General features: G+C 47.8%; 1 protein-coding gene across 1 annotated transcript in view; it reads right to left on the bottom strand.

Annotated features, from left to right (window-relative positions):
• The window catches only part of NECAB2 (N-terminal EF-hand calcium binding protein 2), a 70377-nt gene that overhangs the window by 21151 nt on the left and 24601 nt on the right, over positions 1-24625 (bottom strand). Inside the window, exon 3 of the mRNA XM_058813683.1 lies at positions 12723-12831. Within this exon, the coding sequence (XP_058669666.1) occupies positions 12723-12831 (109 nt within the window). The remainder of the gene's footprint in view (positions 1-12722; positions 12832-24625) is intronic.

Here is a 24625-nt window from a genome sequence, read left to right as displayed (position 1 = left end):
AGACCTCTGTGTGTGTGATGGAACCATGCAGCCTCCTGCTCTTGGCTCAGAACCTCCAGATCAACCTAACGTTTTCTTAGAGCAACTCAATGTTTTCCACCAGCAAAAAATACTGTTTCTGGAGATTCCCTGTGATGATGATTTGCATTAGGTGTTAACAGCCAGCACAGGAGGGAGCACCCAGAGAACAGCCCATGGCAGAGTCAGGGATGCCCTGGTCCAGTGCTGTGACCTGCAGAGGTTCCTTGCAGCAAACCCAGCCAGGACTCTGCAATCCAGCCTCTCTCCCTCCCAGCATCTCCCTGCCTCCCTCAGGCAAGGCTGATGGCCTCTGACTTGCTCTCCTTAGCATATTTTTCCAGACTTCAGCTGAAGAGAGGAGAGGAAAAGTTATCTCAGAATGAAAGAGATAATGTGGAGGAGAGGAGCATGAAATTTCCTTCCTGGGTTTCAGCTCAGCCACAGGAAAGGTGTCCCAGGCACTCCCAAAGGGCAGTACAATCAGAAACTTAACGGGGATTCAGAAGTTGCAAATACATCAAAGTCTCATCCTCACGTTTCTCATGCAAATATCTGCCTGGATGTGCTGCTCAGTGTCCCATCAGCTTCAGCTGAAGATAATAACCCTTTTCCTTGGGCAGATGAAAGGTTTGCATCAGCAGCCACACGACTTAGTCACTTCACCAGCACAGAAAATGGAGGGGCTTTTTTCCTGAAATCACGTTCTACTTTTATTTCCATCTTTTATTCACAGCTTTGGGTTTGCTACAAGGCTTCAAACGAGAACGGAAACAAATTATCCTCTAGCATTAACCACCTGCAGAACTCATTTTCATTTAGGAAAGACTAAAAAACAACAAGTGCAGCTGGAATGTATTATTATATCTGACGATAAGGCTTCCAGCCCCATCAGCAGCAGCTCTGTGTTATCTCAACACCTCAGAAGTGGAAAATATGCATCCAGATGCCTACTAAGGGGTCACAGATGGTCACTTCTGATCATTACTTTCTGAGCTCAATGAAACATGTTTTACACAAACCCCAGAGTGAGAGAAATTATTCCAGGCAGAGCAAGAGAAATACCAAATACTGGATGCCAGTCAGGAGCTGAATAATTCTAAAGAATTAAATAACTTTCCATGCCCATCATTTTATCTCCTGGTGAATCCTGGTAAATCCTTCCTAAGGCCTATCCAAATACCTTCCTTATACCCACCTGATTGCTGAAGAAAAAAACCCAAACCACTTTTATGGTATTACTTATGAAAGGACCTTCAAAATGTGGTGTGCCACATGCAAAGGAACAGCAGAAACCATATGCCAAAGCTGTCCAGAACCAGAGGGACATCCAGCCACCTGCAGCTTCAAATGACACAGGCAGAGAAGGGTTCAGAACGTAAATCAGGTTTGGGCTTCATTTCTTTAGCTGTGGCACGCTGGCAATCAGGGTTCTGTGCCCACCTGGCTTTACTTTAGGGATGGTCTTCATCTGCTGCCAAATGTTTCTTGCATGACATAAATCTGTGGGGTGCTTCACAGGAATAATTCTAAGGTGGTGCACCACACACTGGTGCGGGCACAATTGCTCTGCTTCCTATCCAGTGCAACAATAAAGACATTGAGCCTGGAATAACCCAGCAGGAATTTGCTTTTCCCAGTGGGGCAGAGAGTACCACAAATGGGGAGCCATGAGGAATGAGCTGGCACAGGGTTCATCATTCCCCCAGACAGAGGTTTCTCCCAAAATCCGAATTATATGAAAGAGGAAAGGTTTTGCAGAGTGCACATGGATCAGCACCTAACAGGGACACATCCAGCACTGCAGCACGATGATTTAGATTAAAACACCCGTGGAGAGCAGCTCCATGGGGGCTCCTGAAGGGGAGGAAAATGCTGCCTTCTCCTAAGCAAAACTAATAACTTTATCCTTCCCTTGGCATGTGCTCCATCACTGAGCACCTGGAGAGCACAGTAAGGGCCTCTGAAAGCCCAGCAACCAAACATGATTTTCTCCAAAGCCCTGGTAACATAGAGGGGAAAAAATAGGGGCAAAGAATTGCCCAGAAATGGAAAGAAACAAAAGGAGGATTTTGTATGAAGTTTTTCAATATTAATTTTGTTTTACAGTCTCATCACCTGTGGTGCAGGGTTGGGGTTTATAACACATTCTGTGTACTTTGAGAGATGATCTCTCTCCTCCTACTTGCCCTTGCTATCAGCAGGATTTTCACTCACCAGCTGGGCTGAAGTCCAGTGTCCCCCAAGGGTGCTCTGCTCACCTAACCTGGGGTTTGGCTTCTTCCTGCTCCTTGCGCTCCTTTCCTTGGCATTTAGGCAGATGATGACCAAGATGGGGCAGTTTTGCCTCTTTCACACCCTGTGGCAGGTGTGGCTCTGCTCAGCAGGATGGAAGGTGAGCAGCCCTGGGGCTGCACTGCACACCTGCACGCAGGCCCCTGCACAGCCATGTTTCAGTATTTCATATTCTTTAACTGAAACATTTTCACACAGTTTTCTCTGCAGCCCCTTGCCTTTTTAAGCCATCTGAGTTCTCATTAGCTGAGCTGCTGTCCAGATCCAGTTTCCAAAGCACACACCCACGTTCACTGGCAATGCTGGCGCCCAGAGCTGTGAGCTCTGCTCTGTGTGCTTCCCTCTGGAGCACCAGGGCAGCAGAGCCCTCATTAAAAGCCACTAATCTGGAAAACACTGATTTTTCAAGGTAAACTCAGCTGACCTTCTCTGCAAACAAGCACAGTAAATCTGGTAGGCTCAGGATAAAACACACTCCTTTATTCATCCTGTTCAAGGCTGCTCCCTGCCTGCACAACGAGACCCTGTGAAGCTGCACACTCACACCCTTGCACACTACTCACACCCTTGCACACTACTCACACTCACGCACACAGTAAAGCCCTGCACCTCCCTACCCATGGCTGGGCACCCTCTGCAGCTCCCCTGTGGGCAAGGGAGGGGTTTCCCCCTTCCACACCCAGCTGGGGCCAGCCAGGATCTGTGTGTTGAGAGCAAAGATTGGTGGAGCTGTTTCTGCACAAGGAAGACAATTTTGGGTGATTAAGGCACAAAATCCCAGGATCCCACAGAATCACAGAATCCCACAATAATGAGGTTGGAAGAGACCTCTAAGGTCGAGTCCAGCCTATGCCCCAACACCTCACCTAGACTACAGCACCAAGTGCCATGTCCAGCCTTTTTTTGAACACATCCAGAGATGGTGATTCTACCACCTCCCTGGGAAGAGCATTCCAGTGCTTTATTATTCTTTTGGTGAAAAATCTTTTCCTAATATCCAACCTACACCTTTCCTGATGTAGCTTGAGACTGTGTCCTCTGGTTCTGCCGGAGACCAACCCCACCTGTCTGCAGCCTCCCTTCAGGAAGGTGTAGAGAGCACTAAGGGCACCTCTGAGCCTCCTCCTCTCCAGGCTAAACAACCCCAGCTCCTTCAAACATTCCTCATAGAGCTTGTGTTCCCAGCCCCTCTCCAGCCTTGGCAATGTCCCCTTGGATCATTCCTTGTACCTTGTAAAACCATTTCATGGTTTATTGTCACAGATGGCCAGAACCTCTAACCACTCACTCACAAAAGAAGAATCTCTTGAAAAGCTCACAAAAACTCTGAACAAGATGATAACACAAAAAATTCTCCTGCTAACAGCACGGTTAATATCCTGAAAAACATATCAACACAGCACACTGATTTACTAATCTTAATCCAACAGTTTCTAAGCATAGTCACCACCTTAAGTAAAACAGACATTTAGTACAGTATGAAACATTTTCAAGTCTCTGCATGTGCCAAATTCCTAATAAATTACATCAAAACCCTCCTTTTTTATTTTTAATGGATGACTTTTTCTTGAAAAATATCACTCTGCCCACAAGTGCATCAAAGGAAAGAGAAGGCAGGTTTAATTACAGCCTACAAGTAACCTAGCTGCTAGGAGGGACGGCACTTCCAAATGTATTAAATTGATGATTACTGTGTTGATTCTATTCATCACCCGGCAGGGCCAGGCAAAACTGGGACTGTAGTCCTTGGAGGGATGGGCTGGACACCTCATGGGCAGCACAGAGGCAGCACAGGCAACTTCTTTGCTCTCAGGGTCCCCACTTTGGAAACACAGCATGGTTTTCTGTGAAGTTATCATGATGCTGCATTGAGATAGCTGATTATTTAATTCTGACATTTTGGTCCCATGCAGTGTTTTCAGCAGCACAGCCTGCTTGTAAACCCCGCTCTTCATCTCCCCAAGGCCTTTCAGGAGCAGTAAATACAGCACTTAGCGGCACATCCATTTTGCTGTCAGCCTCAGACAGAGTTTTTAGATGCCAGCTGTTCGCGGTGCGCTTGGACTGCTGTGAATGTAAACTCTGTCACAGGGATAGCTGCTGTAACTATTTAGAGTTTGTGCGAAATGGATTCCCTATCGGCAGAAAAATATAAAATAAATAACAGGAAGGAAAAGAACGGTTTCAGCCTGTGATGCTCATTCACAAAAATCGTGACGCGGGGTTCCTGTGTGGTGCAATGTTTCTGAGCGGAGCGCTCAGGAAAGTGCTTTAAAACCCACAGAAACACAAATTTGTCCGGAAGGGCTCCCACCCCCTGCACCGCCACCCGGGGAGCGCCTTTTCCACCTGGCCGGCCAAAGGACAGAACAAGCGTGTCCGAGCTCGGTCAGAGCGCAGGCGGGGCGGCGGCGGCCCCGCGCCCGGGAGCGATCTCAGGGAGCGGTCACCGGGAGGGATCCCCGGGAACGATCTCAGGGAGGAATCCCGGGGAGCGGTCACCTCGAGTCATCCCCAGGAGCGATCCCCGGCAGCGATCACCGGGAGCGGTCACCAGGAGGGATCACCGGGAGCGATCCCCGGCAGCGCTCCCCGGTGCGATCATCAGGAGCGATCCCCAATAGTGATCCCCGGCAGCGCTCCCCATAGTGATCCCCGGGAGCGATCCCCGATAGTGATCCCCGGGAGCGATCCCCGATAGTGATCCCCGGCAGCGATCCCCGATAGTGATCCCCGGGAGCGCTCCCCATAGTGATCCCCGGCAGCGCTCCCCATAGTGATCCCCGGGAGCGATCCCCGATAGTGATCCCCGGGAGCGATCCCCGATAGTGATCCCCGGCAGCGCTCCCCATAGTGATCCCCGGGAGCGATCCCCGATAGTGATCCCCGGCAGCGCTCCCCATAGTGATCCCCGGCAGCGATCCCCGATAGTGATCCCCGGGAGCGATCCTCGATAGTGATCCCCGGGAGCGATCCCCGATAGTGATCCCCGGGAGCGATCCTCGATAGTGATCCCCGGGAGCGATCCCCCATAGTGATCCCCGGGAGCGATCCTCGATAGTGATCCCCGGCAGCGCTCCCCATAGTGATCCCCGGCAGCGCTCCCCATAGTGATCCCCGGCAGCGCTCCCCATAGTGATCACCGGGAGCGATCCTCGATAGTGATCCCCGGGAGCGATCCCCCATAGTGATCACCGGGAGCGATCCCCCATAGTGATCCCCGGGAGCGATCCCCGATAGTGATCCCCGGCAGCGATCCCCATAGTGATCACCGGGAGCGATCCTCGATAGTGATCACCGGGAGCGATCCCCGGCTGCGATCATCAGGAGCAATCCCCGATAGGGATCACCAGGAGGGATCACCGGGAGCGATCCCCGGCAGCGCTCCCCGGTGCGATCCCCGGTGCGATCCGCCGCACCGATCCTGCCCGTCCGCGGCCGGGCCCTGCGGCTCCTCCCGGGCCCTTTGCGGGGCTGCCGGGGGGCTGGGGGCTCGGGCCACCCCCAAAAGCCACCGCAGGGCCCTGGGGACACTGGACTGTGTCACCCCCCCGAGCAGGGACAGCAGAGATGGGCAGAGAGCGCGGGGTGAGCCGGTTACAGCGGCGGAAAGGCTGAGAGGGATCGCAACACGGGATGGAAATCGCTGCCGGGTTCGGAGAGGTTCCAAGCCCCTGAGTTACCCCAAGAACCATTTCCAGCAGCCCGAGTGACCCCCTCGCCCCCTGTGCCCCCGTCCTGCCCAAGCCGGCAGCCGAGCCAAGGGCGCTGTGACATCTCGGGGACACGGTAATGGCACAAACACCTCCGGCTTGCAGCACGGCTACACCCCAGCTGCTCTTTCACACACTGCCCTCCACTTGTTGGCCCTCTCCCTTACAGCAAAAGAAGTAAAATATCCGTGTCTTTAAGCTCTCATTATTTCTTTCAGCTCGGTTTTGAAAGCAGACCACTAAACCAAATGAATATTCTTTATGGAGGAAAAAGATCTCTTATGTTTTTCTGTACAAACTGTCAACAGTATGAAACAGTCAGAAATGGCCTTTTTTTTGATCACTGAATATTTAACATTTTGCCTATTTCCACTTGATAAGAAAGCCTGGGCTAATCCAATTTCTACTTGTAATCTCTGTAATATTGGACTGCAAAGGAGAGAGGGATTGTTCAGAACTCAGCTGAATGGGTTGCTAATTGCCAGAAGGAAATAACAAGATATTGACAGCATGAGGTAAAATTAAATCAGCCTTCTCCTCCTTTTAGATTTTGTAGGTATCTTGTTTATTACCAAAGTTGTATGGAGGAGAGGAAGAAATTAGAGCAGCAAATGTGCAGGTTTGCATATGTAACACACAACTGGCAGGGAACAAGTAAAAGAATAGTAAAGCAAGAAATCCCTGGACCCTCTTGCTGTATTTTCCCCAATGCCTTTGTTTCTCATAAATGCTTTTCTTCTGCCGTTGAAAAATTATCTAAAAAACCTCCTCCCAAATCCAGTCCCAAGCAGACAGCTTGCTCTGCCCACCAAAGAGCAGCTGGACACATCTGCTGCTGGATGCTGGTGCCCTAAGCACATTTACCCAGAAAAACCCCAATAAATTTGCACAATTGGAGCTGCAAGCAAAGTCTACAATCTCCTTGAATGCCCCAGACATGACTCAAACACAAGTGGCTGGTTAGAATTAACATCTTGGTCACTTTTATGGTTTTAATGCAAGACCTTGGTGTCTTTCCATTCCCTAGAATGGAAAACCAGTGATGCAGAATGGCCCTGCACAATCCACAAAATAAGGTGCTGAGCTCCTTTCCCAGCTAGAAAGGTCCCTGGTGTGACAGTTCCTCACTCCATTTGCACAGATAAACCCTGCCAGCCCTCTCCCTCTGCAGTAAGCACCAGCCTGCTGCTCCCAGAGCCAATCTGCCTCAGCACAAGACAGCCTCTCCCCAGGGACTGGCAGGGAAAACACCTGGGAAATTGGATTAGAAATAGAAAAATGGCCTCAAATGTTAGCTCAGACAAGTTTCTGTGCAGTTTTTCAGCTTTGTGCTTCTTGCAGTGACCTTCCCACTGGGTGATTTGTTTTTAAAGCCCCTTTTCTTTGGTGAGCCTGAGATGTTCTGTGTCTCCATCGGCACACAGATGCTGAGCACCAGCCTTGGCACCAAGCATTTCTTCACTTACACGAAAAATAGAGCATTGTATAGTTTAAATGACATGTTTAGAGAAGAATAAGCTAGAACTCAAAAACATCTTCCACATAAACAAAGTCCACCAAGTGCCCATGCTCTTGAGAGCCAGAAATTAGAGCAAGACATGTAATTTTTGTGCAATCATTTTGTCCCTTTCAGAAGAGACAAGAACTATCTCTTGAATCAGTTAATCAAAATCTTGGCTGATTAAACCAGCCATAGTTTGTTTCCCAGGGAGTTAATTGAGAACATTCCATATTCAGAAATGAAGGTGGTTTCAATGGGCACAGGCATCTCTGTAGAGCAGGCTTCAGACAAACACAGCATTCCATTGAATCAGGTTTGCAATGCAAATAGCCAAGATTAGGGAAGGGGGAGAAAAAAAAAGCCAGGAAAAAAATAATCACAATCATCATTGTTCTTGCTCAAGAAGTAGAAGCATTTTCTGTTCAAATTTGGGAGGACTGGGCTGCAGAAACCCAGAGAAAAGCACGGAGAGCAGAGCAGTGCTCCTGAAGTCTCCCTGCACAATCTAAAAAATGGATTTTCTCAGAGGGAGATGTCTCACAGCAAAGGACCAAAGGACCTGGGGTGGGTGGTGGGATGGAAAGCACCTCCCATAGTGGCTGGAGGGACAGTGGCAGCCAAACAGAGCAGGGACAACGGACCTTGTCCACCAGAGGGAAATAAGGGCTGGAGCAGCAGGACAGCAGGAGGGACTGAAGGTGTGCAGGTCTGGAGCAGGGCTGTGCTGGAAGGGAGATGTTGAGAAACTCATCTCACCTCTGGGTGTGGATGCACTCAGAGAGCCAGAATCAGTCTGTGGAAAGTGTAAGACCCATTTTGGGAGCTTCTGCCCCCACAGCTGATCATGCCAGTAAAAGCAGGGGCAGTCCAAAGCTCCCTCCCTGTCCTCCCTGGCACTGTGGGTCCCTCCCAGTGCTGGAGCTGGCTGCAGAGCTGGAGGCAGCACAGCTGTGTTGGCACAGTGCTCCTGGGCCTGACACGCTCTGCTCCACTGTGGGACTGATTAGCGCAGGCAGAGGAGCTCATCACGATCATTACCTGATTCTGGGGGGCCCTGCACCTGTCCCCCAGCTCTGAGCAGGCTGCTACCTACCCTGACCACACCCTGTACTGTCTTGGTGAGTTTTACAGCTGCTGCTTTGGTGCCAGTGCCCTCCAGCACAACCACTGCTTCCCACTGGATCTTTTGGATGGGTGGCAAAAAATGCAGCACTCACATGGGCAAAATCTCTGCACCCTGAAGTGACCCCAAATTACTGATCTATAACACAGCTCCCTGTGACCCCAAATTACTGAGATTTATAACGCAGCTCCCTGTGCTCCCCGGGCAGCTGAGGGGTCAGAGCAGGATCCTCAGAAGGATGCAGCTCAGCATCAGTTCTCCCCTCCATCCCCTCAAACCCCTCTGGAGCACAGCCTGCCCCAGTCAGAGCCCCAGGGATGGGAGGTGGCACTGCCAGGGGCAGCACAGGCTGCAGAGCTCAGTTCTCCATTTGTCACAATCCTCTGGCTGCAGGGACAGCCTGGGGGAGCTGCAAAGGCTTCTGAGAAGCTGCTGTTAATTACATGCACACTCCAGCCTCTTCTAGTGTTTGCCACTGGAGAGAAGAGCTCATTTAGGCCGGGGAGAGGAGGAGAACAAAGCCATTAAAAGAGTAGCTGTAAGCCTAGCAAAGAGATAACAAATGACAGAGCAGCAGAATGCTGATGCCATGTCCTTGTCTCCTTGTGAATGGACCTGTACAGCTCATCTGAGCAGTCCTGCTCCAGTGAGCAGATCCCTCCCCAAAGGATTGTCCTCTCCAGCTATGAAAAATGAATGAGGCAGAAAAGGAATTTTTAAAATCCCCTGCAAGGGCTGCACTTGTTTGGTCAACAGCCATGTCTGACATCCCAGTGCTTCCCAAGAGCTCAGAGGTGCTTCCTCCATCCAAGGGGATGCAGAGGGGGAGTTGGTGCCAGCCCAGGGAGCTGGCAGGACATGGGAGCTGTGAGCCAGACAAAACTTTGTCCAGTATCACAGTAATACCCTTAAAGGGTTTCAGCTGTTCATTTGTGACCCTAAAACTTGTTTGATCTCATTCCTGCAAAGACTTTTTCCATTTAAAATGGGTACATCTTGTTAGAAAAAGTAAGGAAGTGTGTAGACAACTCTGCAAATATAAGTGAATTTCCCAGGTAACCATTAATCCAATGTTTTCTAAAGCCCACTTCTACCACTAAGCAAAAAGTATGTATTTAGTTATGTGTGTCCATATATGGCACATTATTTGTGCTGTTCCAGTAGCTTTGGTATTAATTGTAACATATCATTATCTCTCCAGTAATCTTCAGGCAGCTCCCCAAGGAGCACTGCTGAAACCTCCTGAAATAACAGCTAAAACCAGTGGTAAAAAACCACTCAGAAATGTTTTGTTCTTGCCTCCCAGCTGTAGCTGGGAAGGGAGAAGGAGGGCAGACAGTGAGAGCAACAGAGAGAAAAATGCTACTTTTTTGTTGTTTATGAATATAATTTTGCCAAAAAATGCCAAGAGGAACACGGGACACCTTTTGCACGTTCCTGCTGCCAGATGAGTTATTTGGTGATGATGGGAGCTGCAGCACAGTTCTTGCATGGAGATACCTGCTATAAAACCTGGCTGGGTGTTTGCAGCCCATGCCCAGCACCCCTCACCATTAATGCCCCAGAGACACTTCCCAGGCAGCCTAGAAGAATGGAAGAAGCTCATTAGTGCTGCTGGGTTATTCTGGAATCTCCCTTTCAGTTCAGCATCCTGCCAAGAGCACCCTGCTGTCACTGGGGGCTCTGGGACAGAAGCTCAGACTCCTCCAGCCACAGCCCCTCAGACCCAGAGCAGCACAGCTCCTTCATCCTCAGCCCACCTCATCCTCCCTCTCCTCTGCACAGATTTCCTCTTTTCCACTGTCTCCCCAGATAATCCCAGTCAAGAAACTGGTACAGACATTCATTTCATCTACTCCAGTAAGGCAGCTCTCTGATGCTAAAAATACCCCAGGAAATTGAATCAACATTTTGTAATTGGCTGGTAGCAGCAATTACTAATAATCAGCAGGAACATAATCTTCTTCATTTTCTCCTCTTGCTGTAATGTAATCTTAATAGCAAACTTTGCTTTGCACACTAAACAAACACAATGGCCAATATTTAAAAAATGGGGAGATAAAGCAGAGTTTCAAAAAACTTAAAAATAAGTAAATTTCTATAAAATAGCAAAAAACTGTGATTCAATGGACTATATTAAAAATATGGGGAGATAAAGCAGAGTATCAGAAAACTTAAAAATAAATAATCTTCTATCAAATAGTAAAAAATTGTGATTCACACAGCCTTTGGGAAAGATCAAGTTAATATAGTTCCTACGTTCCCCTGTGTGATGGAAAAAGGAAAGCTCCACTCCTCTCACTCAGGGGCAGCATCCCCTGCCAGGCTCCCACAGAACCCATTCCAACCCATTCCAACCCATTCCCTGTGAGATACCCAGGGCACAGCAAGGGGAGAGCACTTGAAGGACTGTACTGGATGCAAGACTGCATCAAGCAAATTACCCAGTTCAAAGAGAAAAACACTTGTGCAGAAGGAAGCCTGGCTCTGGATAGGTCTTCTGAAGACTGAGGCAGCTCTTGCAGATTTAAAATAAATATTTTCCTTGCCCAGCTAGATAAATTTGCTGTAGATATCTGTGCTTTGTAAATCAATAAACAAGTGCCAGTTTCATGCCAGGGTTTGGCTTGGAAGCGTGAGCAGCTCGTTGCTTTTCCCTCCAGCCAAGCAGAGCAGATGCTCTGCTGCTCTCTGCACCTTCCAGTCCCTAACAGGTATCGATGCCTCCATCCCCCAGCCTGGCCAAGGACAATCCCTGCTGGACTCTGGGAGCTCTTGTCACACTTGGGAGCTCCTCACCAAGGCTCCTCGCCAGCAGCACTGCTGCAGGGCATTTACAAATGGCACATTTTCTCTCTGTCCAGTTCAGATGTCATCCCTTACTAAGGCTCAGAGAAGCTGCAAATTCCCTACAATCCCCAAGCAAAAACGGGCTGCAATCAAATTTCCCATTTCAAGGAGACCAAAAGAAACATCCCCACACTCACCCCAAGTGCCCTGGATTGCACATGAACCATCTGCACCCTTCCAAAGGCCAGGTGGGCACTGATAAGCTCAGGCAATGCCAGAAATTATTTCAGAATAGGGGCAGGTGGGCACCCAAGAGTCCATTGGGAGCCCATCTGGGAGCATCACCTGGAGCTGGATAAACAGACCCACAAAGCAGGAGGCAGCAGCTATGGGAGAATGGCATTTAGAAAAGATGGATCATTCCCAGAGAGTTAAAGTAATAAGATCACTAATAAGATCACTAAACTTAGTAATAAGAGTAATAAGATCACTAAACTTTCTTTGGTGCAGGGAAAGGTAAATACCAAGCTGGTCTTTGGTATTTTTGACCTTGGAAAACTTTGGAAAGTGCACACATTGAAAAGACATGATTTTGAGAAACCTCACATTTACTTTGCTCTTGGAAATTCTTCAGCAGTGCCTGTACTGTGTTGATGAGTTTCACAGCTGCTGCTTTGGTGCCAGTACCCTCCAGCACAATCACTGCTTTCCACTGGATCTTTTGGATGAGTGGCAGAAAATGCACCGCTCACATGGGCAAAGCTCCATCCCCCTGCTGCCAGAAGGATTTATAATCAACCAGATTATTATTTTTCAATCACTTGCTCACCTTGGAGATAAAGGGGTTTGTTTCTGTAAGTGCTAGAACAATCACTGCTTTCCAGGGCATTTTTGGGATTGGAAGTGAAGTAGGCATGGTCCAGGTGCAGGGGATACAGAGAGATCACAGACAGGACAGGTCTGTGCTTAGAGAGGTTCACACTGCTGCCTTTTACAGCACAGCAAAGCTTTTAGATAAAGTGAAAAAGTGAAGAGGTACTTAAATGCCCACATTAAACTAAGCATCGTTTCAGATGCTGTAAAGGCCAGAAAACGGCCTGAAAAACCACCAGGACAAAAGAAATCAAGATGGCTGTCAGGATAAGACACAAACCAAGCAGAAATAGAGATTTTGCAGAGTTTTGCAAAGCAAGCTGCACTCCTGCAGCCTGTGCAGAGCTGCTGCACACCCTGCTGTGACCCAAACACTGTGAAATGGAGGGTGTCAGCACCCTGGGCTTACTTGGTGTTGTCTGAGTCAATGGTGTGAAAGAGCTTCTCAAGTTCCTCCTCGTTGAGGTTCCCATCTGAAAAGAAGGCCTGGAACTCCTCCAGGGACAGCTTCCCATCATCTGCAAACAGCAACACAGCACCATTAGGGACAGCAAAGGGAGGGGGCAGGGCTGAAAATCAAGAGTTATTTACAGGTTTAAAGCTTCGCACTAAAATGACCTCCAAGTGCTTCTGCAGAAATGTCCCTCAGCCAAAGCAGGGCTGGCAGGCTTCAGGGTGGGATCTGCAGCTCTGGCTGGCCCAGAGCAGAGGAAGATGATGGACCAGAGCAGAGGAAGATGCTCCTGGGAATGGATGCAGTGGCCATTGGCAGCTGATTGGGCTTTTAACCCAAAGCATGTCTCAAACCCAAAGAGGAAAGACTGGTGAGCTTCATCCTAACACTGAATTACATTTAAAAAATTATGGGGTGTTTTGTCTACCCTATGTTCAAACGATGCAGGATGGTCATTAAGGGACATTTACCAGACAGGAAATGACCCTGGGCTGGAATTACAACAGAATTACAGCATTATCTCTTGCCATCTCTGCATCCTCTCCAGCACAGTCCATGTCCCTGCTCTGGGCAGAAATGTTAAATGGAAGCTGTTTCACTGATGTGGAAATCTGGCCACAGACTTTCTCTGTTATTTTATACATTGCTCCCAGTGTTCATCTAATACTGGGGCCACCATGGACTTCTTAAATGACCAAGAGGAAAAAGAAATTATCAAATTCATGTACAAGGGGCTAAAAGAAGGACTCTCACAAGTTTGGCTGATAAGGTGACAAAGGATTACAGTTAGCTGACAAATCTGGAGCCTTGCCTGTGCTCTGTGGACAGGAACAGAGAAAGCTGCTCCTGTGAGAAAGCTCCTGTGAAGCTCAGCAATAAAGCAACAGGAGAGAGACAAAAGAAACTTTAAAGAAACTCTAATTTATCATTTCTTGTCCAAGCTGCTGACACCACACTCTGCTGTGCAGCAGTGCTTGGGGGGAATAACTACCCCAAGTCAAATATTATTTAAGGTCTTTCCATTCATACCCACAGAAGAGTCACAGGCTTGAAATGCTGCCTACTTTGTGGTAGGAGAATGTATCATTTATTATTTAATCAAATCAATAATAAACCCTGCTGTTTCTTTTTCAGGAAATGATGCTAGAGGAAAAAAATTATCCAACTCCTCACATACACATCAATATTTCTTCCCCAAAGTAAGGCTGCTGCTCCTAAAACATACCTGCACTGCCAAATGCTAACCCAGTTTCCCTTGCCTGGCACAGACAAATTTAGAGCGTGATAAACTGAGTCTCAGATGCCCATTTAATTGGCAATTATGGAAGGAACACAGCAGGAGAGCAGTCTGCAGCAGCACTGGGTGAGGAGGGCACCATTTCCAGAGCACCACAATGGCTGCAGGCAGGGTCCAGCTGCCTTTATTGTTTTCCCCATTCCCTCCCCAAAATGTGACCTTTTTGCAGCAGGCAGGGTGCAGATCTGCAATGCACAGCTCAGGGAGTGGTCCTAAATCTGCTTTATTTTGGTTTTGAGAACACTAAAGCACCTGCACTTCAGCAAGAGCCTATTGCTTGGAGCATCCCCCAGTGTCACCTGGAGGGTCACCCTGTGCTGCCTCCCTGTCCTGGAGGAGACAAAAAGGCTTTGTCCAGGCAGGAGCCCCATCCACAGCTCCCATCTCCACCCTGCACCCCTGCACAAGGAGCTTTGCCCCCCAGTGCTCCCATTTGTGCAGGATCCTGGCTAAGATCAAGGTTTGGCTTCTTCTGATCCTCCCTGGCGATGAATGCACATCTTCAAGCACCAGGATCAAAAGGATGACAGCTTTGCTATCCCACAAGGGCTAAACAATTCTTTATATATAGAACACTTTATTGTAAACCATAAATCAGTGCTTGTTCACCTTCAAACTGTCCTTCCACACGCGGGGCAGCGGAAATAAATTCCCAGGAAAGTCACATAAACCAAGTTCCTGGGAAAGAGAAACTGTAAAGTGGAGTGGATTTTTTTTCCAGGAGAGTACTTTGATCTGAATTTACAGTTTGCTTAACTCTGAAAAACACAAAGGTGTTGCTAAGTTTAAGGCAAAAAAAATCCACACCCTTTATCTAGTTTATATCTTATAACTTCTGTCTTGCATTTTACTCTTGCTTGATTTGTTTTGCTCTGGGGTTTTGATATAATTTATTTTTTTTTTAGTAAAGTGCTCCAGGATGCATTTTTGCTGCAGCCTCTGAAATATCTGTTCTTGAAATCTGTGCCAAAACACTGCTCTGACTCCTATCTCAGAGTGTCCAGAGAGAACAGGTAGACAGACACCAAGTACCATGACAGGTCAGAGCACTGGAAATCAACCTGCACTGAATTTCTGTTGGCATTTAACAGCCTGAAGTAATGGAAAAACAGAGTGATGTAAGGATCTAGAGGAAGAAGGAGGTGACAGTGAGTTTTATTTAAATTTTAATGTCTGGAGACCCCACAGCACTGCTTGAATAAAAGCATTCTTACCCCACAGAATTTGAATAAAAGTACCAATTTTATTTGCAAGCAGCGCTCAGGACTTTCATCTCCCCCCAGCCACCAGCACCAAGCACCAGTCAGCTCAAAGCTGATGGTTATTTAATGTAAACTGGAATCCTTGTCTGCAAGCACACAAAGCAAAACCCTTTCCGAGTAAGGAGATAATCCTTGAGCTGCATATCTACAATTGGGGAGCAGCCTGAGAGCCTGGGTTTCTGGAGCCCAGCAGGCCAAGATGCCTTCAGGGAACCTCAGGGTGATAAGAGGCAGCAGCAGAGAGGGGCTGGGATCTGCCAGCTCAGATTAAACTGTTGAAAAGCCCCTGCTGAGGAGGATTGGCCACAATGGCAGCAGCACCAGGTCCCCTGGCTGGCGGCTGCTGTGATAAGGGAGAGCTGATGGGGCAGGAGGAGCCTTATCAGGACAGGCCCAGCTTCTCCTGCAGCACAAGAGTCTGCACTCAGCAGGGAATGGATAAGACTTCCAGAAAGCAGCTTTTTGCAGAACACTGCTGGGTTCAAGAGGTGCAAATTCTCCACAGGGACAGGCAGAGCCTCAGTTGGTTCAGGCTCACCCCCTCCCTGCCTTGGAGAGCTGCTCTGGGATCTCTCAGCCCTTGGGAGCTGCTCCTGACAGGAAGCATAAGGAGAAAAACGAGATTTTTTACCACATCTTACTAAACCAAATGAAGTTTCCATAATTTTTAAGATCTAGATCTCTCAAAGAGAGAAAAAAATCACAAAAAAAAAAAAAAAAAATAGTCACAAATACTTGTGTAGATCTAGATAATCTAGATCTCTCAAAGAGATCTAGATCATAAAGATCTTAAAATCTAGAGATCTAGATCTACACAAGTATTTGTGACTTTTTTATCTGGGCAGCCATACTAAAGGCAGACAACCTATTTCCAGTGGCTCCCTCCCTCCCCTTTACACCCAGCACTTGAGGGTAACACCCAGCTGGCAGCAAGGACAAGTGCCACTAATTAGAAATTGCCTCCCTCACACTGATGGGCTGAGAAAAGAGATCATCAGGCCACAGCTATCCTGCCATCGTTCCATCCTGAGAGTGCAATCTTCATTTTCCCCTAGCTTTTCAAAATAATTCAATCACAGGCAAAGACCAAAGCAAATTACCAGCCCAACAGAGTTATCAAAGTTAGAACTGACTGAAGAGGGAAGGACATGGGAGAGAGCATCAGAAAGCCCCAAGTGGGATGTTATTATATCTCCATTTGCCATCATGAAAATGTGAGGAGTCCAGAAGTGGCTTTTATACCTTCTAACTCACACAATCAAGCTGTTCTCACTCACTAACACAGCCCAGGGAAAAATCAAACTGAGATCATAAATCGTCCAAAGTATAGGAAATCTGGTGGCTGAGTTTCTGGAAATTCATTCAGCGGTACAAATGGCTTAAAGCAGCTACAAAACAAGGTCACAGTTCTGAGCCTGAGCTTGCTAAATATGTTTTCAATTACATGAGTCTGAGACTGCTCATATATTTTCCAGATATATTATGAATATATTTTCCAGCTATTATTATGACTGTTCTTCATTATTTACTTTTATTGCTCTGTGAGCTCTAAAATGCTCTAAGCTCCACTTACTTGCAAGCGCCCAGCAGCTCTGGGTAAGCAAATTGGATTTTAGTGGGGCCTGTGCATAAAAATGAGAACTATTTTTCCTTATTTCCTGGGGGTATGCATGTGCAGATACATGAGCCAGCAAGAACAGGGAGTGGCTTCCCTGCACCTTCCATCCAGCCCCCTCAGAAGCCAGGAGGAGAGACTTCATTTAAGCAAAAGAGACTATGGGCTTGAGCTTTCCATCCTGGGCTGTTGGGGAAAATGACCTCCAGCCCCACAGGTCTGATCTGAACCTTTCCACTGGGCACAGAAGGGCTGTGCATCACCCAGCCCGCTCCAAAAATCATCTGCAGCTCCTCACCACTGACCCAGGCAAAAAACCCAAATCTACCCACCTCAGTTGCAGCCTCCCAGTGCTGTGCTGGGGCAGTGGCCCTCAGCTGGGAGCAGGGCTGGAGATTCACCCCAGAGCTGGAGATTCACCCCAGGGCTGGAGATTCACCCCCAGATTGCCCCGGTGAGGCTGCAGAGCCAGCACAGCCCACCTTTGGGTGGCTCTGCACAAGAACAGGGCCATGGGCACTGGAGCACAGCCCCTGACAGTGCCTTTGCTAATGAGATGTAGCACACATCACTACAAGGAAATTACTGCAATTACAGTAATTTTCTAGTGAAAGAAATTTACGGAACGGCTCCATAATTTTGAAACTTAACTAATGCCCAGCACAGCTGTTTGCACAAGGGTCATTGCCACACCAAGCAGAAAACCTGAGAGAGATATTGGTGTTTCCAATGTGAATAATCTGTATGAAGCACTCCTGTGCATTCCTAATGCCAGCTGGGAATGCTGGAGGGTCCTGCTGGGCAATGCTGGCACAGGGGTGCAAAGGCTGGCACAGAAGAAGAAAATTTCACACACAAAGCCAGGGATTGAACTTCAGGACCTGTGGTTCAACTCATTGAAAAACACTTGATAAAAGCTTTGCTATGTGCTGGGCATGACCCCCTCCTTTGCCTTCCTGCCATGAGCACAGTTTTGGGGTGCTGTTTTCCATGTGACCCAGGGCAGGTCCCGTGGCAGTGCCCCCGTTTGGGGCAGGCTGGGCACTCACCCCAAAGCTACCCCAGCAGCTCCAGCTCCAGCATCCCCTCTGTGCCATCAGCTCATGGAAACCTCTGGGGGTTTTATCTTCCCAGAATATCTTTCCTTCCTGGGCCTGGATGAGGCCTTGGGGGAACATCAGGCGCACAAAGCAAATGAAAGAACATCCATCCCTTAAGGAGTCAGCCAGGGCCCCTCCCCAGTCATTCATCCCAGGAACGAAGATCATCTCTACTTTGGGAATTTGGCCAACTTTTGTCTTCATCAAACACAATATTTAGCCAATTTTGCACTTCTCCTTTCTTCTCTGCAGCATAGGATGAAGTTTTGTGGTAAAACTGAAATTGGGACATACCCAAAATCTGGGAATAGCACTTGATAGAAGGACTGAGAATCCTTTTTTGTGACTGGATTAGCCTTTTCATTTCCATTAAAATAGGGGGAAAGTGACTTTCATTTCAAAATTACCACATCAGTCAGTATAAGATATTGAGGAATGACTTAAAGCCTGGTTCTTGTCTAGGGTGGTGGGTAATGCTGCATGCACCAAACAGACAATGCCTGGGAATCTTCCCTGTGGGACTTGGACTGGAGAAAAATGGCATTTCCATTGTAGTCAGAAAACTGCACCTCATTCCCATCAGAAATTGCCTGGGCATTAAGCAGTGTCCATTAGCATGCCAGTATTTTCCCCAAGCTGCTCAGCTTTTATCATGAAATCAAGCCTTTTGTCATCCTGGAGTTAGAAGTAATTTTGAAATTATTTTTAATGGCAGCTATAGATAGTTATCAAATGTAAGCTGTAGGTAGGGAGACAGGCAGGACTGACTGATCTAACACATTTTCTCTCACTATCTTTTGTGAAGACTCTACTTATTTCCCACATAATTCTCAGCCTGCTGTAATGACCTGATTTAAATGTGTGTGTGAGGGGGGTAGTGGTTTCTGTGCTCACCCATTATATTGGACTTTTGATCACAGGTATCTAGGAATGCCTTCCACAGAAATTCCAGGTTGTTTATAAATTTAGTGCTGGAATTAGGCTTCCCCAGGGTGTAAATAGCCTGGCTAGGTTCAATGTAATTGCTGCTTAATAGAGGTTATAGCAAAAATCACCCAAACAGAGGAGGATTCAGACAGAAATGCCTGTAACACACAGAGCTTTCTCCAGCCACCATTTCCCTCCAGAAAACAGGAGGTAATGTGCTTCAGTTTTCCTTTCACTATCCAGGTTATTTGCTCTCAGTTTAAAAAGAAAAGCAATGTCAACAGCTGATTTCAGTGCATTTGTTTCACACCTGCAGCAGCACAAGGAAAGCAGAGTCAGCCCCTCCTTGTGCTCTGTGCAATGGCTGGGGGCTTCAGGGGATCTGAGCCCTGTGTGGGACCCTGTGTGCATGAACATTGGTCTGGCTTGGGGCAGAACAGGGGGAAACACTCAGACCAGGAAAGCAGAGCTTGCAGGGAGCAACCACCTGGCAGAGAACTCATTTTGAGAGGCAACAGGTGAATTCTCCATGGGTGCCTTGGGCTCCAGCCCAGGCAGCCAAGAGATGGCTGGGCACCAAGTGTCATAGCACAAAGCAGACCTCTGGGCTATGGACCATAAATAAACAGTATTAGAGAATAAATGAATGAATAAATAAATAAATAAATAAATAATGGAGTGTCCTGGTTTTGGTTAGGATAGAATTGATTTTCTTTCTAGGAGCTGGTACAGTGCTGCACTTTGGATTTAGTATGAGAGTAATGCTGATAACACACTGCTGCTCTAGTGGCTGATGAAGGGATTGGGGACATCCCTTCACCTCTGTTCCTTCACTCTCCCCCATCAGGAGATCTCTGTTTCCAGGCTGCTGCAGCCACCAGCAGACCCAGCTCAGCTCCAGACACACAACTGCTGCTGCCTCTCAGTTGTTTTTCATCTTAGTTGACCTGAGACTGCCTTTTATATTGGGTGCTATTAAATGGATGACTGACTTTGAACAACCATCGCTTTTTAGCACCTTTGATTTATTTACTCATGTGAAGGCTCTGCCCTGTGAGCTCAGGGCACAGGGCACAGCAAAGCAGGAGGTTCCTGTGCAGAGCCTGCAGCTCCTGACCCAAACTGCCTCATTATCCCTCCCAAAGGCTTTGGTTCTCCACATATCCAAACACCTGCCCTGCTCTCTCCATTGCTACTCAGCCTCATCCCCTCTCTGTCATCCTGAACATCTACTGAACATCTACTGAACATTTACTGAACATTTACTTCCTTCTCCATTAAAGTGCCTCCAGTGTCTCCCCTCCCCACAGGTCCCACCTTCTTTTTATATTTGAACCCTTAGGTGTAACATGTGACATTGCAGACTCAGCTATACAAAATCTGAATTTCTGTTTTAGAGGAGATTGTGCAGAGAGAAGTGGTTGCAACATTATCATCCTTTGATCTCTACCACTTGATCCCCAAAATTTCTGGGTTTTGCCAGGCAGGCAGCCTTGCTGCAGACCCTTTCTTCAGTGACCTTCCTGAAACACTGTGCACAGATTTGATATTAGGAAAAATTTCTTTACTAAAAGGGTGGTCAAGCATTGGAACAGACTGCCCAGGAAAGTGGTGGGATCACCATCTGTGAAGGCATTTAAGGCTTTAGATGTGGCACTCGGGACAGTGAGAGACTCCAAGGGCACTCCATGATCTTAGAGGGCTTCGCCAACCTTGACCATTCTGTGATTTAAACAACATCAGCAAACTTTCCTCTACCAAACCCCGGTCAAAGCCCATGAGCCACTAGCAGCCTCTCTAAATATTTGATCTAGAGTGGAAATGAAACACAAAGACAGCACAGCTTGTTGTTAATATGAGATCATTCTGTGCTTCAACCATCCCAGAGCAGTAAATCCTGACTTCAAAAGTTCTTCCTTGCATTTAAGGCAAAATCCTTACAGGAAGACCTTGCTAAAAGACACCAGAACTTATCTCCTGCAGTGCCCTAAAAATAACTATTCTGGACAAGAATTACTACAGACAAGGAAAAATGCAATAAAATAAATAGTAGGAGGAAAAACTGATATTTGGATACTTATACTAAATTATTAAATAGCATAGCTGCTATTTTCCTATGCAAAAAATAGTTAATTTTCATGCATCAGCAAACTGCAGTGTGATACATAACTCCCTGCAAGGTTAAGCATTTCTTTGTGTGCAGAATTGAGGTGGCCTGGGAATCACAGAGAGAAATTTAACTCTGCTCCTGAGACCTGTCACATCAAAGCAGAGCAAGGGGTTTATTTGGGAGACCCCTTTGCAGTTCCCCACTGTCACATCAAAAGCTGTGCATGGTTTCAAGCTGCTGCAAGGCTCTTACTCCTGCCATGCCTGGTGATCCTCCAGGTGCTTCCCACTGGGGAGATTTCTGCTGGGAGGGAGAAGTCCTGGGATGATGGGCAGAGATGTAAAATCACTGCAGCCCCTGCTGTGCTCCCCTTCAGGTCTCCTACAGGAATAATATGGGATCTGAGGGAGCTCCTGCCTGTCTGAACTCCAAGACACCTTCACCATATCTGAAGAAAAAGATATGGTGAACCATACCCTCTGAGAATCTACCCTGGGTAACACCTTCAGGGTCCCCTCTGCCCAGGCTGGCTGAGCACAGGTCACACACACACACCAGAGCCTGGCCCTCAGCAGCCAGGAGGGAAACCTGGGTTTCTCTGTAGGGACAAGTCAAAATAGCACTTCTGAAGCTTATCAGGTCACTCCCCATCCCTGGAAGTGTTCAGTGCAAGGCTTTGAGTAGCCTGGTCCAGTGGAAGGCGTCCCTGCCCATGCCAGGGATTGGAACTAGATGGTTCTAGAATTTTACGTACCTGCCAGCCCAAACTATTCTATGATTCTCTGATTTACTTTATTTCCATCTCCAGGTGGGCAGCCAAAAGCTTCATTTTGCTGTAAATCAGTCCCTGAAGCTGCAGTTCCCTCCTGCACCCCGACAGACCAGCAGAGTACAAATGATGTTCTCAGGAAATCGCTGGAACAGCCCCAGCAAGGGCACAGCTGCTCTGCTGCTGGAGCAGAGGTTGGATGTTCTGTGTGTCCCACTGGGTTCAAGGAACAGCTCAGTGCTCTGACAGCAGCAAACCCAGAGCAGGGGGCTCACAGAGAGCTCTGAGTCCTGGAAGAGCAGCAGGGGATGCATGGCCATGGCAAACAGGAGAGAGGGAAAGAAGAAAATTTTAGACAGCAGGTGCTTCATCTTCAGATATGAGGGAACACCATTACTTAGTGACAGTAACCTCATGCATTCTTAGAACCCCCTGGAACCTATAGAGGGCTCTCACACTGTCCCCTGCCAAATTAATGTCCCCACTTCTGGTTGGCGACAGCTCAGATCCCAGATTTAGAAAGGCAATATAGTTCTGTGCTGTGCCTGAGTGGGAATGGGCTGGCTGAAACATTTCTGCACTATCAGCTCCAGGCAGACTGCCAGCTCCAAAGTTTCCAAACTTTATCATTAAAATTTGTCAGAAACTTCAAAAGGAAAAGTAAATCTGAGATGATAGATCAGGAAGTTTCAATCAAGGCGAAGCAGAAGCCAACACTCCCAACTCCAGTGCACTCCAGCTCTGCAACAGCCTATTAAATCCAGATTTCTTGGAAAGCTCAAAAAAAGGCTTTCCAAGCCCCAAACAGCCCCAATTCCCCTCTGCTCCTCATTAACCAGCCTTCCTGCTTGCTTTTTTAACCTGCAGATAGTTGAATATTTCAGAGAGCCAAGGCAGGGTTTGCACTATTTCCAGCTCATTATACCCAGCAGCCAGCTTCAAAATGAGGAAGAGGCAAAAGAGGAAAAACTTATGGAAATGCTTGGTGTGGCCTCTCAGCAGTGTGGTCCTGGTGTGGCCAGGGCATGGCAGGGGCAGAGCCTCCCTGGGGCTGAGGCTGCTCTTGGCTGGCTTGCAGCACCACGATGGATCAGGGCACAGCCTGGGGATGCTGCCAGAGGCTGCTCTGTGAGAGATCACTGCTGGCAATTCCCTTTGAGCTGCTTCTGGGGATCACTGCCACCAGCTCCCCTTGAGCTGCTGCTGGGGATCACACCACAACAGCAGCAGCCTCTCCCAGGGACAGCCTGGACAGGAGCCATGGGGAGCATTTCAACTGTGCTTTCATTACCCAGGGAAGCACAGTGTTCATCTAAGGGAATTGCTGCAGGTAAAACAGTAACACCTGGTTTGGTTTCCTGATCTCTGACAGCAGAAGATGCATTTCAACCTACCTGAAGGATTCAGTACAACAGCCAAAAGCAGTGCCCAGGGTGCAGTGACTGTGCTGGGTCCCTGTGTGATGGTGGCGTGTCAGGAATGAGCCGCGGGCAAGTCTGAAAACTCACCTGGGTTCTTTCACTGCAACAGTTCCCATGTTTCCCCCTTGTAAAATAAGCATTATCTGTGCATAGTAAAGCCTTGCAGTGCATGGGATGCAGTGGATGAGAAGCAGTGGATGAGAAGGATGAGAAGCAGTGATGGGAAGCAGTGGATGATGAGAAGCAGTGCTCTGAGTGAACTTCCACCAACACCCACCAGAGGCAGGCAGTGGCAGCAGGGCTGTTTCCATGTGGTGGCCACTGGAGCTGTTGACTGTTGACAAATTAGCAGCAAATTGCTGCAGATTAGAGAGCTACAAACTCATCTCTTTCTGCAGTCCCATGAAACAATATCCAGATTGCATTGGCAGCATCAACAGTTTTCCATTCAGCTAACAAGCTGTGCAGAGATGAAGACAGCAAATTAAGCTATCACGAAAAGCAGATTCCTCATTTGCATTCTCAGAAGGCAGAAGAAATTTCCTGACTCCTCTATCATCCGCAGCACACAGGACATCCAGCTCCCCGTGCCAGGGCTCAACTGGTGCTTGAATATCAAATGCAGACTCTGCACCATTAATTACTTGTTTCTCATGTGAATTCCTGAACTGTGAAGTCCAGGTGGAACCCAACAACACTGACCTCCTGCAACACTAATGCTGCATTTCTTGAAACTTGATGATCTCAAAATCCCTGTTGAAAAAAGTTCCAGGCTCTAAACAAAACAACTGCTCATGTTTGATGGTCCCTCTCTGAGAAACCCCTTTGCCAAAAGATAATTTTTTTTTTTGGGTAGTCTCTGCTTCAGTACAAGTGAGAGCCAAAGGGGTCCCTCCCCATGGGGTGTCCTTGCAGGTCTCCAGCATGGTCTGTCTGTCCTGGCTCCCCACGGCTGCAGGGAGACAGCAGCCAAGCCTCACTCAATCCACCACAGCTGTCCTTATTTTTATGCTTCCACTCAATAAGCTTCTGCATTTCCCATTTATTTTCACATTGGAAATGTAAGCCCTCTGCTCAGTGTCTCCAGCTATTTGTCCAGGGCGGGATGGGTGTCTCAGCCCTGTCAGGGATATTTAACTTCTCTAAGGCAAACAATGCAGATGTCTTGTACATTCTTTCATCCAGCAAAGCCTCTGAGCAGCACAGAACAGAGCAGTCCTGCAGGGAAGGCACATCTGCTCTGAAAAGCTTGCAAAGAAAAAACAAAACCTAAATACGTTTTTCTGTTCCAGCAAATTCAACTAGCACCTCTTTAATCACAGATTTCTACTTTTAACAAAGCTGTAGCATGAATATC

This window comes from Ammospiza caudacuta, chromosome 13 (genome assembly GCF_027887145.1).
Source record: "Ammospiza caudacuta isolate bAmmCau1 chromosome 13, bAmmCau1.pri, whole genome shotgun sequence".
NCBI lineage: Eukaryota > Metazoa > Chordata > Aves > Passeriformes > Passerellidae > Ammospiza > Ammospiza caudacuta.
Note: the sequence above shows the minus strand (reverse complement) of the source record. Positions and strands in the feature narration are given on the sequence as shown.